The sequence below is a fragment of the Hemicordylus capensis genome, chromosome 6 (genome assembly GCF_027244095.1).
Source record: "Hemicordylus capensis ecotype Gifberg chromosome 6, rHemCap1.1.pri, whole genome shotgun sequence".
NCBI classification, from domain to species: Eukaryota; Metazoa; Chordata; class Lepidosauria; order Squamata; family Cordylidae; genus Hemicordylus; species Hemicordylus capensis.
The window spans coordinates 103,371,976-103,383,797 of NC_069662.1; the positions used below are offsets into that span (position 1 = coordinate 103,371,976).

The 11,822-nt window shown below is 44.2% G+C and overlaps 1 protein-coding gene across 1 annotated transcript in view; it reads left to right on the top strand.

The window, feature by feature from the left end:
* Positions 1-1,610: 1,610 nt before the first annotated feature.
* The window catches only part of ABHD5 (abhydrolase domain containing 5, lysophosphatidic acid acyltransferase), a 44,101-nt gene continuing 33,889 nt past the window's right edge, over positions 1,611-11,822 (top strand). Inside the window, exon 1 of the mRNA XM_053262517.1 lies at positions 1,611-1,809. Within this exon, the coding sequence (XP_053118492.1) occupies positions 1,664-1,809 (146 nt within the window). The 5' untranslated portion in view covers positions 1,611-1,663. The remainder of the gene's footprint in view (positions 1,810-11,822) is intronic.

Genomic DNA, 11,822 nt, shown 5'->3' on the forward strand with positions numbered 1-11,822 from the left:
TTCCTGCAGGGGGCAATGCCCCCGCTGGGGTGCCAGCTGGGGGCGGCAGGACTCAAGCCCTACTCCTGATTTCCTGGGGGAGGTAATCTCCCCAATCCACATGCCAAGTAATCTCCCCCACTCCACATGCCAAGGCGGGCGGGGCCTTCTTGGACGCCTGTCACTGCTCTGTGTGTGTGGAGGAACAAGAGGGGAGGAGGGGCTGGAGAGCGTGGGCGGAGGGGAGGAGAGGCGAGACCGAGGCATGAGGAAGAGGGAGGGGGAATCAGCCGACCCCAAAGCGCCGCACAGATGTTCTGTGCGGGGTTGGCTAGTATTTAGATAAACAAGAGTGTTGTCACATTACCAAAATAGCTAGTGCTAGGCATTCTTTTGACATGCTGGTTATATATGATTTAGAACAAAATGGGAAATGTTCTCTAAGGCAAACAGTTCAGCTCTTCAGGAAGTCAGACAGGACGGGTCAGTTTAATTCCACCCTTCCTCCAAGCAGCTCAGTGTGGCATATTGGTCTTCCTCCCACCCATTATATCCTGACACATCTCTAAAGTCGGTTAAGCTGACAGTGACTAGCTAGAGATCACCTAGTATGGATGTATAGTTCTGAAGCCAGGTCTACCCAGTCTCCTTGCAGTTTATAAACAGTACGGGCCTCTGTCCACGAAATCAGATCGCAACTAACCACAATCCTATGGCCATTTACAAGGGAGTATAAGTCCCACATTGGAGTCTGTGAGAGACTGGCTACTGAATATGACGAATATTTATATACCAATCTATTCAGGAGAAGATCTGCTGCCACTATCTACCTCCTTTCTCCCAGCTGAAGAGGCCCCCCTCCCTGTCCCAACTGTCCCCACAGGCAGTGCAACCAGGGACCATCTTGCTGAGGGGAGGAGAGAAGAAAGAAAGGAGACTAAGACGAAGGCCCATGTGTGGCTTGATACATTGTTGTTTAAGTGTTTTGTAAACAGCTCTGCGAGGTTCGCCTGAAAAGCAGTATATAAATGCTAAATAAATAAAAAGTTATACTAGCCAACCCTGCACAGAGCATCTGTGCGGCGCTTTGAGGCCGGCTGTTTCTCCCTCCCTCTTTCTCCTGCCCCGTCTCTCCTCTCTTCCCCTTCCCTCCAGCCCACGCTCTCCAGCCCTCCTCCTCTCCTGTTCCTCCCCACACACAGAGCCCCAAGAAGGGCCCCACCGCCACCGTTTTCTCTCCCTCCTGTCCACCTGCCGCCTTTCCCTTTCTCCTCCTCAGTACGAACTCTCACAGCGGGTCTCGAGTGTTCCGCCGCCAAATCATGTCCCAAGAGAATTAAATATATAGAAGTGTACTTTGGTTGGAGACTACCAACAGTCGGCCAACCGCTTCTCTTAATTTCGCGGGGAGTGTTTGTGTGCCTGGGAGCAGGCGGAAACAGCCGTTCCTCCCGGTAACGGGACCCTTCCGCAACGGATTAACCGTCTACCTGAACCTCCAATGCTTAATGCCAGCCAGAGGCCCAGCAGGGGTTCTTCCGCTCCCTCCTTCCCAACTTCTCCCTCTTAGACTAGGGCTAGGCTTGGCGTCCGCTCTGGCCGGCAAGGTGCTCTATGATGCGAATGGGAGGGGTGGGGGGGGAGGCTGACACGGTGACGTAGTGCCTGCCGGGCGGGTCCCGTGATGGCTGGCGGTGGCGCCGCTGCCGCCGTCGCTCTGTCACTCGCCGCTCTTCCGGCTGCTGCCCCAGGACCTGTTGTCGGACACCGCGCTGCCGCCGGTGCTGTCACCATGGCCGAGGATGAAAACCTGGAGACCCCTAGCGAAGAGTAAGTTAAAAGAAGCTGTCGAGCGCGCGGAGGTCACTGAAGGGGCTCCCTCTCCGCTCCCACCTAAAGCGCATGCGCGCGATGTCCGATTTGCCCTATTACCCAACGCGTTCCCGGGAGCGCTCCTACGGAGCGAGCCCTGACGGCGTAGCTGCCCTTTGTAGAGCTATCTCCGTTTCAAGGCTTCTTCGTGCACCTCGTCACGCTCTCCTGCTTGTGCCTCGTCTGCCTCTGTGCCGGACGAATCCATGGCCTGGGTTTATTTTCAACCTTGGCTGCTTCATCTTAATGCAGCATTGTTTGCCGCCCCTGCTGCGTTCGCTTAACGGGGGGTTACAGCAGGTCCAGTTTCTCCTGCAAGTGTATGATAACATGCGCATTCACACTTCCGCTGTTGAGGAGGTGTCCCTGTAAAGCACTTCATGTGCCCTTAAAAAGGTGGGGGGGGGAGTAAAGAGCAATGTGTCTGTTACTGACCATCCAATATAAGGGTAACCACCCACCTAATGGCGCAGTGGGGGAGTGAATTGCTTAGGGAGCAGGAGTTGCTGGTTCAAAATCCGACTGGTATGTTTCCCAGACTATGTTTCCCAGACTATGGGAAACACCTATATCTGGCAGCAGCACTAAAGGAAGATGCTGAAAGGCATCATCTCATACTGTGTGCGCGAAATGGCAGTAGTAAATCCCTCCTGTATTCTACCAAAGAAAATCACATGGCTTGTGGTCACCAGGAGTCAACACCAACTCAATGGCACAACTTTACCTTTACTTTACATAAGGATAACATTGAAACCAAATGCTCTCTTTCCACCTGCCCTTAATGTGCCTTGTGTTTGTTTGTTGGTACACACACACACACACACACACACACTCTACAGTCATTTGATGGTGATGATCAGGGCTCTGCCAGCACTTGCTTACCCCCTCCACCCAAAATCTGCCCTAGTCTAAGGCAAACCATTTGTATCTATACCCTAGTTCATAATAATCACCTTCTCCACTCTGCTTCATAACCAGAACTTCTTGTCCTGGTCCCAGTGCAGAGTCACTATGCACCTCCTCCTATGAAAGCTCCACTATCCTGTATATTTTTCATACAGGCAGTTGTGTTTTATAAAGAGGTTCTAACATTCAAAGAAGAGAGCCATATCTTTTGTCCTGGAAGCTCTACTTCCTAATTACAGATGTGGTTACCCTGTGATGAAGGCAGTTTATTTTGCTCATGCTCAGAAGCTTTATCTTCTTTGATGTGTCTTTTCAAAGATGTTCTGGGGCTAATCTTTTAAGTGGGTCCTGCCTCACATAAAACCAGTCCCAGTATGTTGTAGTAGCCCCACACATGCCTTTTCATTACACCTCCATCTACTATTACTTCAAAATAGGCTTGTGTTTGTTTCTTTCAACCACAATTAATATGGTCCCCCAATATGCAAAAAATTAATGTTATCACATACATATCCTGAGCTGCCTCTTTAAGTAATTTTGTTATTTTCCAATAGATGTTCTTCATGGGAAGATAAGGTGGTCTTATGCACTGGAATAGGAAATATATGTCTAGATTATAAGGAATAATTTAAAATGTTTTTGTTTATTGACAGTGTGCAACTGACAACCTCATAAATGCCTCAATTGTAACATGTTATCTCTGATCAAAATGTGCCCTATTATGCACCATAGTATCTTTCATTATGCCTTTCCCCCTTGTTACTGTTGAACTTACTCTACATAAAGCTTCAGTAATTCCCCTTTACCACATGCCTCTCCCCCCAGATACACCTATATCATATAAACTGTTTCTGCTAGTCTCCATCTAGCACTCTATATCACCTTGTTTCAATTATATCTAATTGCTCATATGTATTGTTTTTCATCTTGGCATAATCTCTTCTCTTTATATACTAATTCTTCTATGTAGCTGAACCAAAACATGACCTTATTCCCACATATGCCTACCAGTACTTTTATGAAGGTTGGTACTTCCTACGTTCCTGTATGGCCTTCTGTTGCCTCAGTATATATTAGTATGAGAAGTCCCAGGGAGCCATGTCGTTGCCTAGAAATTTAACCATGACATCTATACTCAGATATTTAGAGGCTAAGTTATTTAATAAAAGTTTTATTTGCCCCAGGTAGCCTTGTTTCTGTTCTAAGCATGCTACTTGTAAAGGGGATAAAGAGAAGCCTATTTACCTGCCCTTCCTCACAATGTCTGTTATAAAATCTAGCAATTTTATCATGTCCATTTTCTAGCTCCTAAATTTTTGGACTGACTTCTAGGAACATAGGAAGCTCCTTTATTTAATTAATTTTTATTATATATGTACAGTGCCTCAAGCCTCCATCTCAAGACGGTTTACAGCAACATAAAACAAAAGAAAAGAGAAATGAAAACCTTAAGAAAAATTAAAACCAGACATCTAGTTAAAAAGCTTGGGTGAAAAAAAATTGTTTTTAAAGACTTTTAAAAGTTGTTAGAGATGGGGGGGGGGGCTCTTATTTCAGCAGGGACCGCATTCCAGAGACTCTGGGCATCAACAGAGAAGGCCTGTCTCTTAGTGGTGTGCACGGAACCGCACCTCTACGATTCAGCGCCGGTGTGTGTGTGGTTCTTTAAGGGCGGGGGGTGCACTTATCCCTCGCGTCACTTTTCCCCTGCCGGCGCTCCTTTTTTTAAAGCAGTGTTTTGGGCGGCAGCGTGCCTCCCTGCTGCCCCTGCCCCTGTTTTCTGCCAGAGGTACACGCCCGTTCGATGTGCGCATCCGCTTGATGTGTGTGTGCAATGTGTGTACGCACACGGCATGTGCCTGTGCGCATGGTACGTCCGGCCACTTCTAGCCGAAAACGGGGGCAGGGGTGGCAGGGAGGTATGGCTTGTTATCATACAAGTCAAGTGTTGTCATGGGCAACTGTGCCCCCATTGGCTGCGGGGTGGGGGGAGAGTAGGGAGGAACCCAAAAGGATGGAATTTCAAATTCAAAATGTATTCAAAGGGACTGGGAGGCAGTGAGAGCAACTCACTTTTATGATGAGCTCCAGGTCTGGCCTTGAGACTAGCATGAGCTTCACCCACTGCTCTGGTCTGCTCAGAGCAAGGTGTAATCGGTCAAAATATGTGGCTGAAGTTCCTCTAGTTGAGCTTATGGCTATGCTTGCTGCTAAGTAAGGGTGCTGCTGTGGCAGCTGTTGTAATGCTAGAGCAACTTGTGGCAATGATGTTACTGCAGCATAGGCACTGTGGTTGGCAGTGGATTCTAGGTCAGTGATTCTTTTTTGGCCATTTTTGGACTGTGTTTGAAATGTGTGTTGTGTGCTGAGAAGGACAGATTCTCTTTCACTGTGTGCTTCTGCATCTGCAGTGTTTTTAAAGGCAGGGTTGCAGAATGCATTGCACTCTGAGTGAAGCTTGTTCCAGGTATAGGAAACAATGGAGAAACTTGATTGTTCCCCATGGGTAGCTCCCAGGGACACCAAAGTGGGTTTTGTGGTAGGGCATGTTGGATGCTACCTACAACCCATGAAGTGGGGAGTTTTAAACAAATTTTTAACCTTTCCCTCAAACCCCTATAGGAGCCTAGTAACTCTTTCACAAGAGTTACTAAGAACATCGTTTTGGCTTTAAAGTAGGTTTTCTTGGATTTTTGGAGAACAAACAATTTGGCATAGGCTGCCGAAAAAAACCACACACACACACACACCACAAAAAACAAAAACCACCCCTTTGCAATTCCAGCAGTCCCAAGAAATGTCTAATTTGAATAACTGAAGGCCAGGCTGAAAACATCTTTTTTGCTAGATGTGGCAATCTGTTTCTTTACAAGTCAGTTTTGGGGGCATGGCCACTTCTAGGATAAAAAGGAAAGAGGCAGTGGGCTATTTAAAGTGTGCCACAGGATGAATGCTGTAATGCTGATCTGTTTGATGATACTGCAGATGCAGTGAATTAATCAACTGAGTATTCCTTTATTATTATTATTATTATTATTATTATTATTATTATTATTATTATTACATTTATATCCCGTTCTTCCTCCAAGGAGCCCAGAGCCAAGTACTACATACTTAAGTTTCTCTTTCACAACAACCCTGTGAAGTAGGCTAGGCTGAGAGAGAAGTCACCCAGCTAGTATTATGGCTGAATGGGGGATTTGAACTTGGGTCTCCCCAGTCCTAGTCCAGCACTCTAACCACTACACCACGCTGGCTCTCTCTGAAAGTAATGGTCTTTTTGTGGCAGCGGGGTATCAGATTATTAAAAGACACTATTATTATTAAAAGGCATACCAAAGTCGGTTACCTTAATGCCAATGGAAAAGTGTTGGCCAGGCTCACAGGGCAACAGGGCATATTCCCAGTGCACCCCATCTTGGCAGCAGTGAATACTCCCACCCTTAATTACCCATTCTGCTAAAATATTGGCGCCCTCCCCACATACATTCCACCGCTCTCTCAGTGCCCCAGTCTAACCCTGGTGTTGGCACACAAAGCTAAGCTGAAAGAATGACAGATGCTCATGCAACCTCCCATTTATAATCAAAATGCAATCAACTCTCACGTAATCATTTTATCACTCATTCTTGCAAATGTGTAAGCTTTAATAACATAAATATGATCTTACAAAATATGATCTTACAAAATGGCTTGTGACAAGGAAGTGGTCAAATGACCAGCAAAAGTTCAGTGGATTGCTCACAACTCTTACCAACTCAAAAAATTGCAAAACTAAAAACTGGAGGGGAGGTTTCCTGAATTTTTACTACAAGGGCAGCAGAAGGTTCTTGAATGGTTCAGAATTCAGAAGTTCAGAAAAGACAGAAGTTGTCAAATAAGAGTTTCTAAATCTCCAGGCAAAATACAAAGTGTTAGTTATAACTTATAAAGCCCTAAACGGCTTAGGTCCTGGGTATTTAAGAGAGCGTCTTCTTCGCTATGAAACCCACTGCCCATTAAGATCATCTGAGGATGTCCGTCTCCAGTTACCGCCAACCCGTTTGGTGGTCACACAAAGATGGGCCTTCTCGGTTGCTGCCCCACGATTGTGGAATCTGCTCCCTGCTAAGTTACGAACCTCTCCATTTCTGGCAATTTTAAAAAAAACATTTGAAAACCCATTTTTTTACCCAAGCTTTCTCAAGTTTTTTTAAAAAATACTGTTTGTTTAATTTTATGGTTTTTAAATTATTGTATTTTAATTTTTATATGTGTTGATTATATGTTGAACTGTTTTAACTTTTATTTGTTAGTTAGTTAGTAAATTTATTACGGTCCTTAGACCAGCTTAACATTTAAAGTAATACAATTATAATTTACAAAATATTCAGATTGCTAATACAAGCTCTACGAAGTTTGGATGCAACAAAACAAAACTTGGCCACATTTATAGAAGTAACAAGTTTAAAATTTGACAGTAAAAAATCCAAGTAAAATTGATCTGTATGACCAGGATGGTTCTTTAAGAGAGGAGCAATAAACTTACTACGAGCATCTCTATAAAATTGACAATACAGAATAACATGAAGAACTGACTCTATATCCCCTGAGCCACAAGGGCAATGACACAGTGTGTATGGGACGCGTTTATATTTCCCGTCTAGGAGTGCGGAGGGAAGGGCGTTCAAACGAGCAAGGGTCAATGCTCTCCTAAACTTGGGTAAAAACATGTGATCTAAGTATTCAGACGGTTTGTGGCTGAAATTTTGAGAACCTATATAGATTCCCCTTGATAGTCGAGCACACTCCTCCTGCAGATCTATATCCAATAGTAGTTGCCTAACAAAACATATCGCCTGATCTAAACCTCTCGCTATAAGGTCTTCTTGGGACGTGCCCAGTTGATGTAATTTCATTTTTAGAGCAATTTCCCATTTAGATGTAAAGCTGTCAATTAATACTAAAGGTGCTAAACCGACTGGGAAGAAAACCAAATGCAGCCAGAATTTGATTATGCAAAGCCAGATTTTCATTTTCAAGGTGGTAACCCCAACCTCTCTACGGAGAGCCACGTTAGCTGTGCCTCTGGGGGCTTGAAGGATAGCCCTTAAGAATTTAGTTTGGACTGCTTCTAAGATTGTAAAGTTATCAAAAGGCCCAATTTGTGCGCCGTAAAGAATTTGGGGGTATATTTTAGCCTTCAATAATTTGACAGCCACTGGGACAAAAAGAGCACCTCTCGAGAAGTAAAAAGATTTAATCACATTTTCCGTCTGCTGGGCACTGTGAGAAACAAAGCTAAGATGAGCTTTCCGGGATCCACTGGAATGAAATACAACCCCTAAATACTTAAAAACCTTGAGCTGCTCAATGTTATGTCCATTTATGGACCATTTATGGGTTTGGGGGCGTTTTGCAAAAACCATCACCTTAGTCTTGGTATAGTTTACCTCCAAGGCCTCCTTCACAATATAGGAACTCAGGGAAGTTAAGGCACGGCGGTTAAGACACGGGGTTGTCTTTTTAACGAAAGGCGGTATATAAATGCAAAAATAAATAAAAATAAAATAAATAAACCCTATCTTGGTTTGAGATAATAGGACAATGTCGTCCTCATAAAGCAGTAACGAAACATGGCTATTCGCAAGTTTAGGGGGATGAAGAGCAAGGTCATTCATATGAAAAACTATTGAATTTATATAAAAATTAAATAAAACGGGCAAGAATACAACCTTGTCGTACTCCTCTGTAAGTAGGTATCTCGGCCGAGAGATGCCTTTTCCTGCTACACCGCACTCTGAGGCGGGTGTTCTGATGAAGATTGTAGATTAATAAAAGTAAACGTGAATCTATTGATGATTCCTTTAACTTTGTCCAAAGTCTGTTTCTGGAAATAGAATCAAAAGCTGCTTTAAAATCTATAAACGCAGCATACAGGGAGGACTTAGGCGAGGAGGAATATTTCTCAGCTAAGTATTGTAAAATAAATACTTGCTGTGTTGTAGAAAGCCCTTCTCGAAATCCCGCTTGTTCGGCAGATAAGATGTCCTGAGTATCCAGCCATTCCTGTAATTTCCCCAGGAGATGTCTAGCATAGAGTTTACTAATAATGCTAAGGAGACTAATCGGGCGATAGTTATTAGGATCTTCCCTTGATCCTTTCTTGTAAATTGGGACTATTATCGAGACACCCCAATCCTCAGGCATTTTTGCAGTCGCATCTATGAAGGTAAATAAGGAAGCAAGAAGAGGAGCCCACCAATCAAGGTTGTTGCGAATAATTTCAATTGTGATACAGTCTATTCCAGAAGCCTTACCCGTCTTACATTTTTTAACCAGAGCTTCAACTTCCGAGACAGCGACTGGACTCCATCTTGGAAGTTGGTCCGGGTTATAATCAATTATAGCCATGTGGGAGCCCTCTTTTTGGTATAATATTGAGAAATGATGTTCCCATATCCCAGCTGGAATTGCCAGATTTGAAACAGAAGGGGCCCTCCCTAAAGGGCATGCAATTAGCCGCCAGAATCTGGTCTGATTTTTTTAAGTTTAGAAGCGGCAATGAGGTCAGCCCATTCCTCTTTTTTGGCCTGGAGTTTCTTATCTCTTAGAAGGTTCTTATATTGCTTCTTAAGGGTTACCAAGGTTTGTGGTGCAACATTGGGGGTGCCTTTGGCATACAATTTGAAATGATAAACTTTTATATGTGTTTTAATTGTTGTTAGCCGCTCAGAGACGTAAGTTTGGGCGGGGTATAAATTAGATAGATAGATAGATAGATACTGGTGCAGTGGGGAAATGCTTGGCTCACAAGCAGAAGGTTACTGGTTTGAATCCCCACTGGTATGTTTCCCAGACTATGGGAAACACCTATATTGGGCAGCAGCAATATAGGAAGATGCTGAAAGGCATCATCTCATACAGAGCGGGAGGAGACAATGGTAAATCTCTGTATTCTACCAAGAGAAAACCACAGGGCTCTGTGGGCGCCAGGAGTCCAAATTGACTTGACAGCACACTTTACCTTTACCTTTAAATACCTTACATGCCAGGCAGGAGTGAAAGGGTTTCTTTCTACTTGTGAATAGTGGGAAGTTTTTTTTGATGGAAATGCAAGCAGGAATCTGACCCAGGAATGCAAGAATGCAAAACACCAGTGCAGGAAGAATGGTGCTTCCTGCTTTGGAGTGAAAGCATTCTTTTGCTCTGTATATTTTCCTTTGAACAGTGCTAGCTGTATATGAAACATGTCATATGTAAAACAACACTAATAGTTGTGTGAAACAACACAATCATGTGTGGAAAACTAAGGATTCTTCTTTCCATAATGGAAGGATGTGACTCTATACAGTTCTTTTCTGACTGTTTTTGGTTTCATCTGGCTCTAAGATTGTCAATATGTAATTAAAATGAGTGTTCAATATGAGATCCAGTAATACAAGCTTGAGTGAAAGAAGAAACTGTGGTGCAGGGGCGTAGCTAGGGGAGAGGGGGCCCATGTTCATCCCTCTCTCTGGCAGCCCCCCAGAGAGAGGGAGATAATGAAGAAAATAGGGAGGGATGGAGCTGGAGGGCCCTCAGGAGCTGGGGGCACGTGTTCTTTGAATCCTTTCGCTCAGTTATAGCTACGCCCTTGCTGTGGTGGAGGTTTATATCCCACATCACACACAGAAATAATTCAATACTTTTGAGTTTCCATCTCAAGACATGGAAAGAAGAATCCTTAATTTTTCACACATGGTAGTGTTGTATCACACAACTATTTTGCATATGACATGTTTCTTATATAGCTAGCACGACCTACAGCTAGCACTGTACGGAAGAAAATATATCAAGTTCTGTGAAGCATGAGAATGCTATAGCTCCAGAGCAGAAAGCACCATTCTCCCTGCACTGGTGTTTTGCATTCTTGCAGTCCTGGGTCAGCTTCCTGCTTACACTGGCATTAAAAAAAAACTCCCTGCTATTCATAAGCAGAAAGAAACTTTTTCACTCCTGCCTGGTATGTAAAGTATTTAGGAACTCTTATTTGACAACTTCTGTCGTCTTTTCTGAACTTCTGAATTCTTTACTTAAACAATTCAAGAACCTTCTGCTGCCCTTGTAGTAAAAATTCAAGAAACCTCCCCTCCAGTTTTCAGTTTTGCTTTTTTTTTTTTAAATTGGTGGGAGTTGTGAGCAATCCACTGAACTTCTGCTGGTCTTTTGACCATTTCCTTGTCACATGCCTTGACCACTTTTTTGTCACATGTAATATCACACTTACGTTATTAAAGCTTACACACTTGCAAGAATGAGTGATAAAATGTTGATTATGGGAGAGTTGATTGCATATTTATTATAAATGGGAGGTTGCGTGAGCATCTGTCATTCTTTCAGCTTAGCTTTGTGTGCCAACACTTTTCCATTGGCCTTAAGGTAATCGACTTTGATATGCCTTTTAATAATAATAGGGTCTTTTAATAATCTGATACCCTGCTGCTGCAGAAACGTCATTACTTTCATTAATGCTCAGCAGTAGGTCTAGGAAGAAGAATTTCAAATTATGTGTAGAATCACAAAGGCATAAGATGTTAGCCTTTCTGTTCCTCTCTCCTTAGTTAGCCTCTTTAACAAGGAATACTCAGGTGATTAAATCGCTGCATCTGCACTATCACCAAACAGACCAGCATTACAGGATTCATCCTGTGGCACACTTGAAATAGCTCACTGCCTCTTTCCTTTTTATCCTGGAAGTGGCTAGGGATGTGCACGGAACCGGCGGGGGTCGCTTCGATGGCGGTGTGTGTGTGCACTTACCCCCTCCCCGCCGCGTTTCCCCCACCAGCGTATGAATCCTTAGGAGTCCGTCAGGGCGGCAGCATACCTCCCTGCCGCCCCGTGCCGCCATTTACCGGATGTACCCAAAAGTAGGAACAGCAACTGCACACATCACTCATGTGCACGTGAGCAACTCATGCAGTCCCCGTTCCTACTTCCGGGTACATCCAGTAAACGGTGGCATGGGGCGGCAGGGAACTACGCTGCCGCCCCAACGGGCTCTTAAGGATACACACTGGCAAGGGAAACACGGGGTGGGGGAG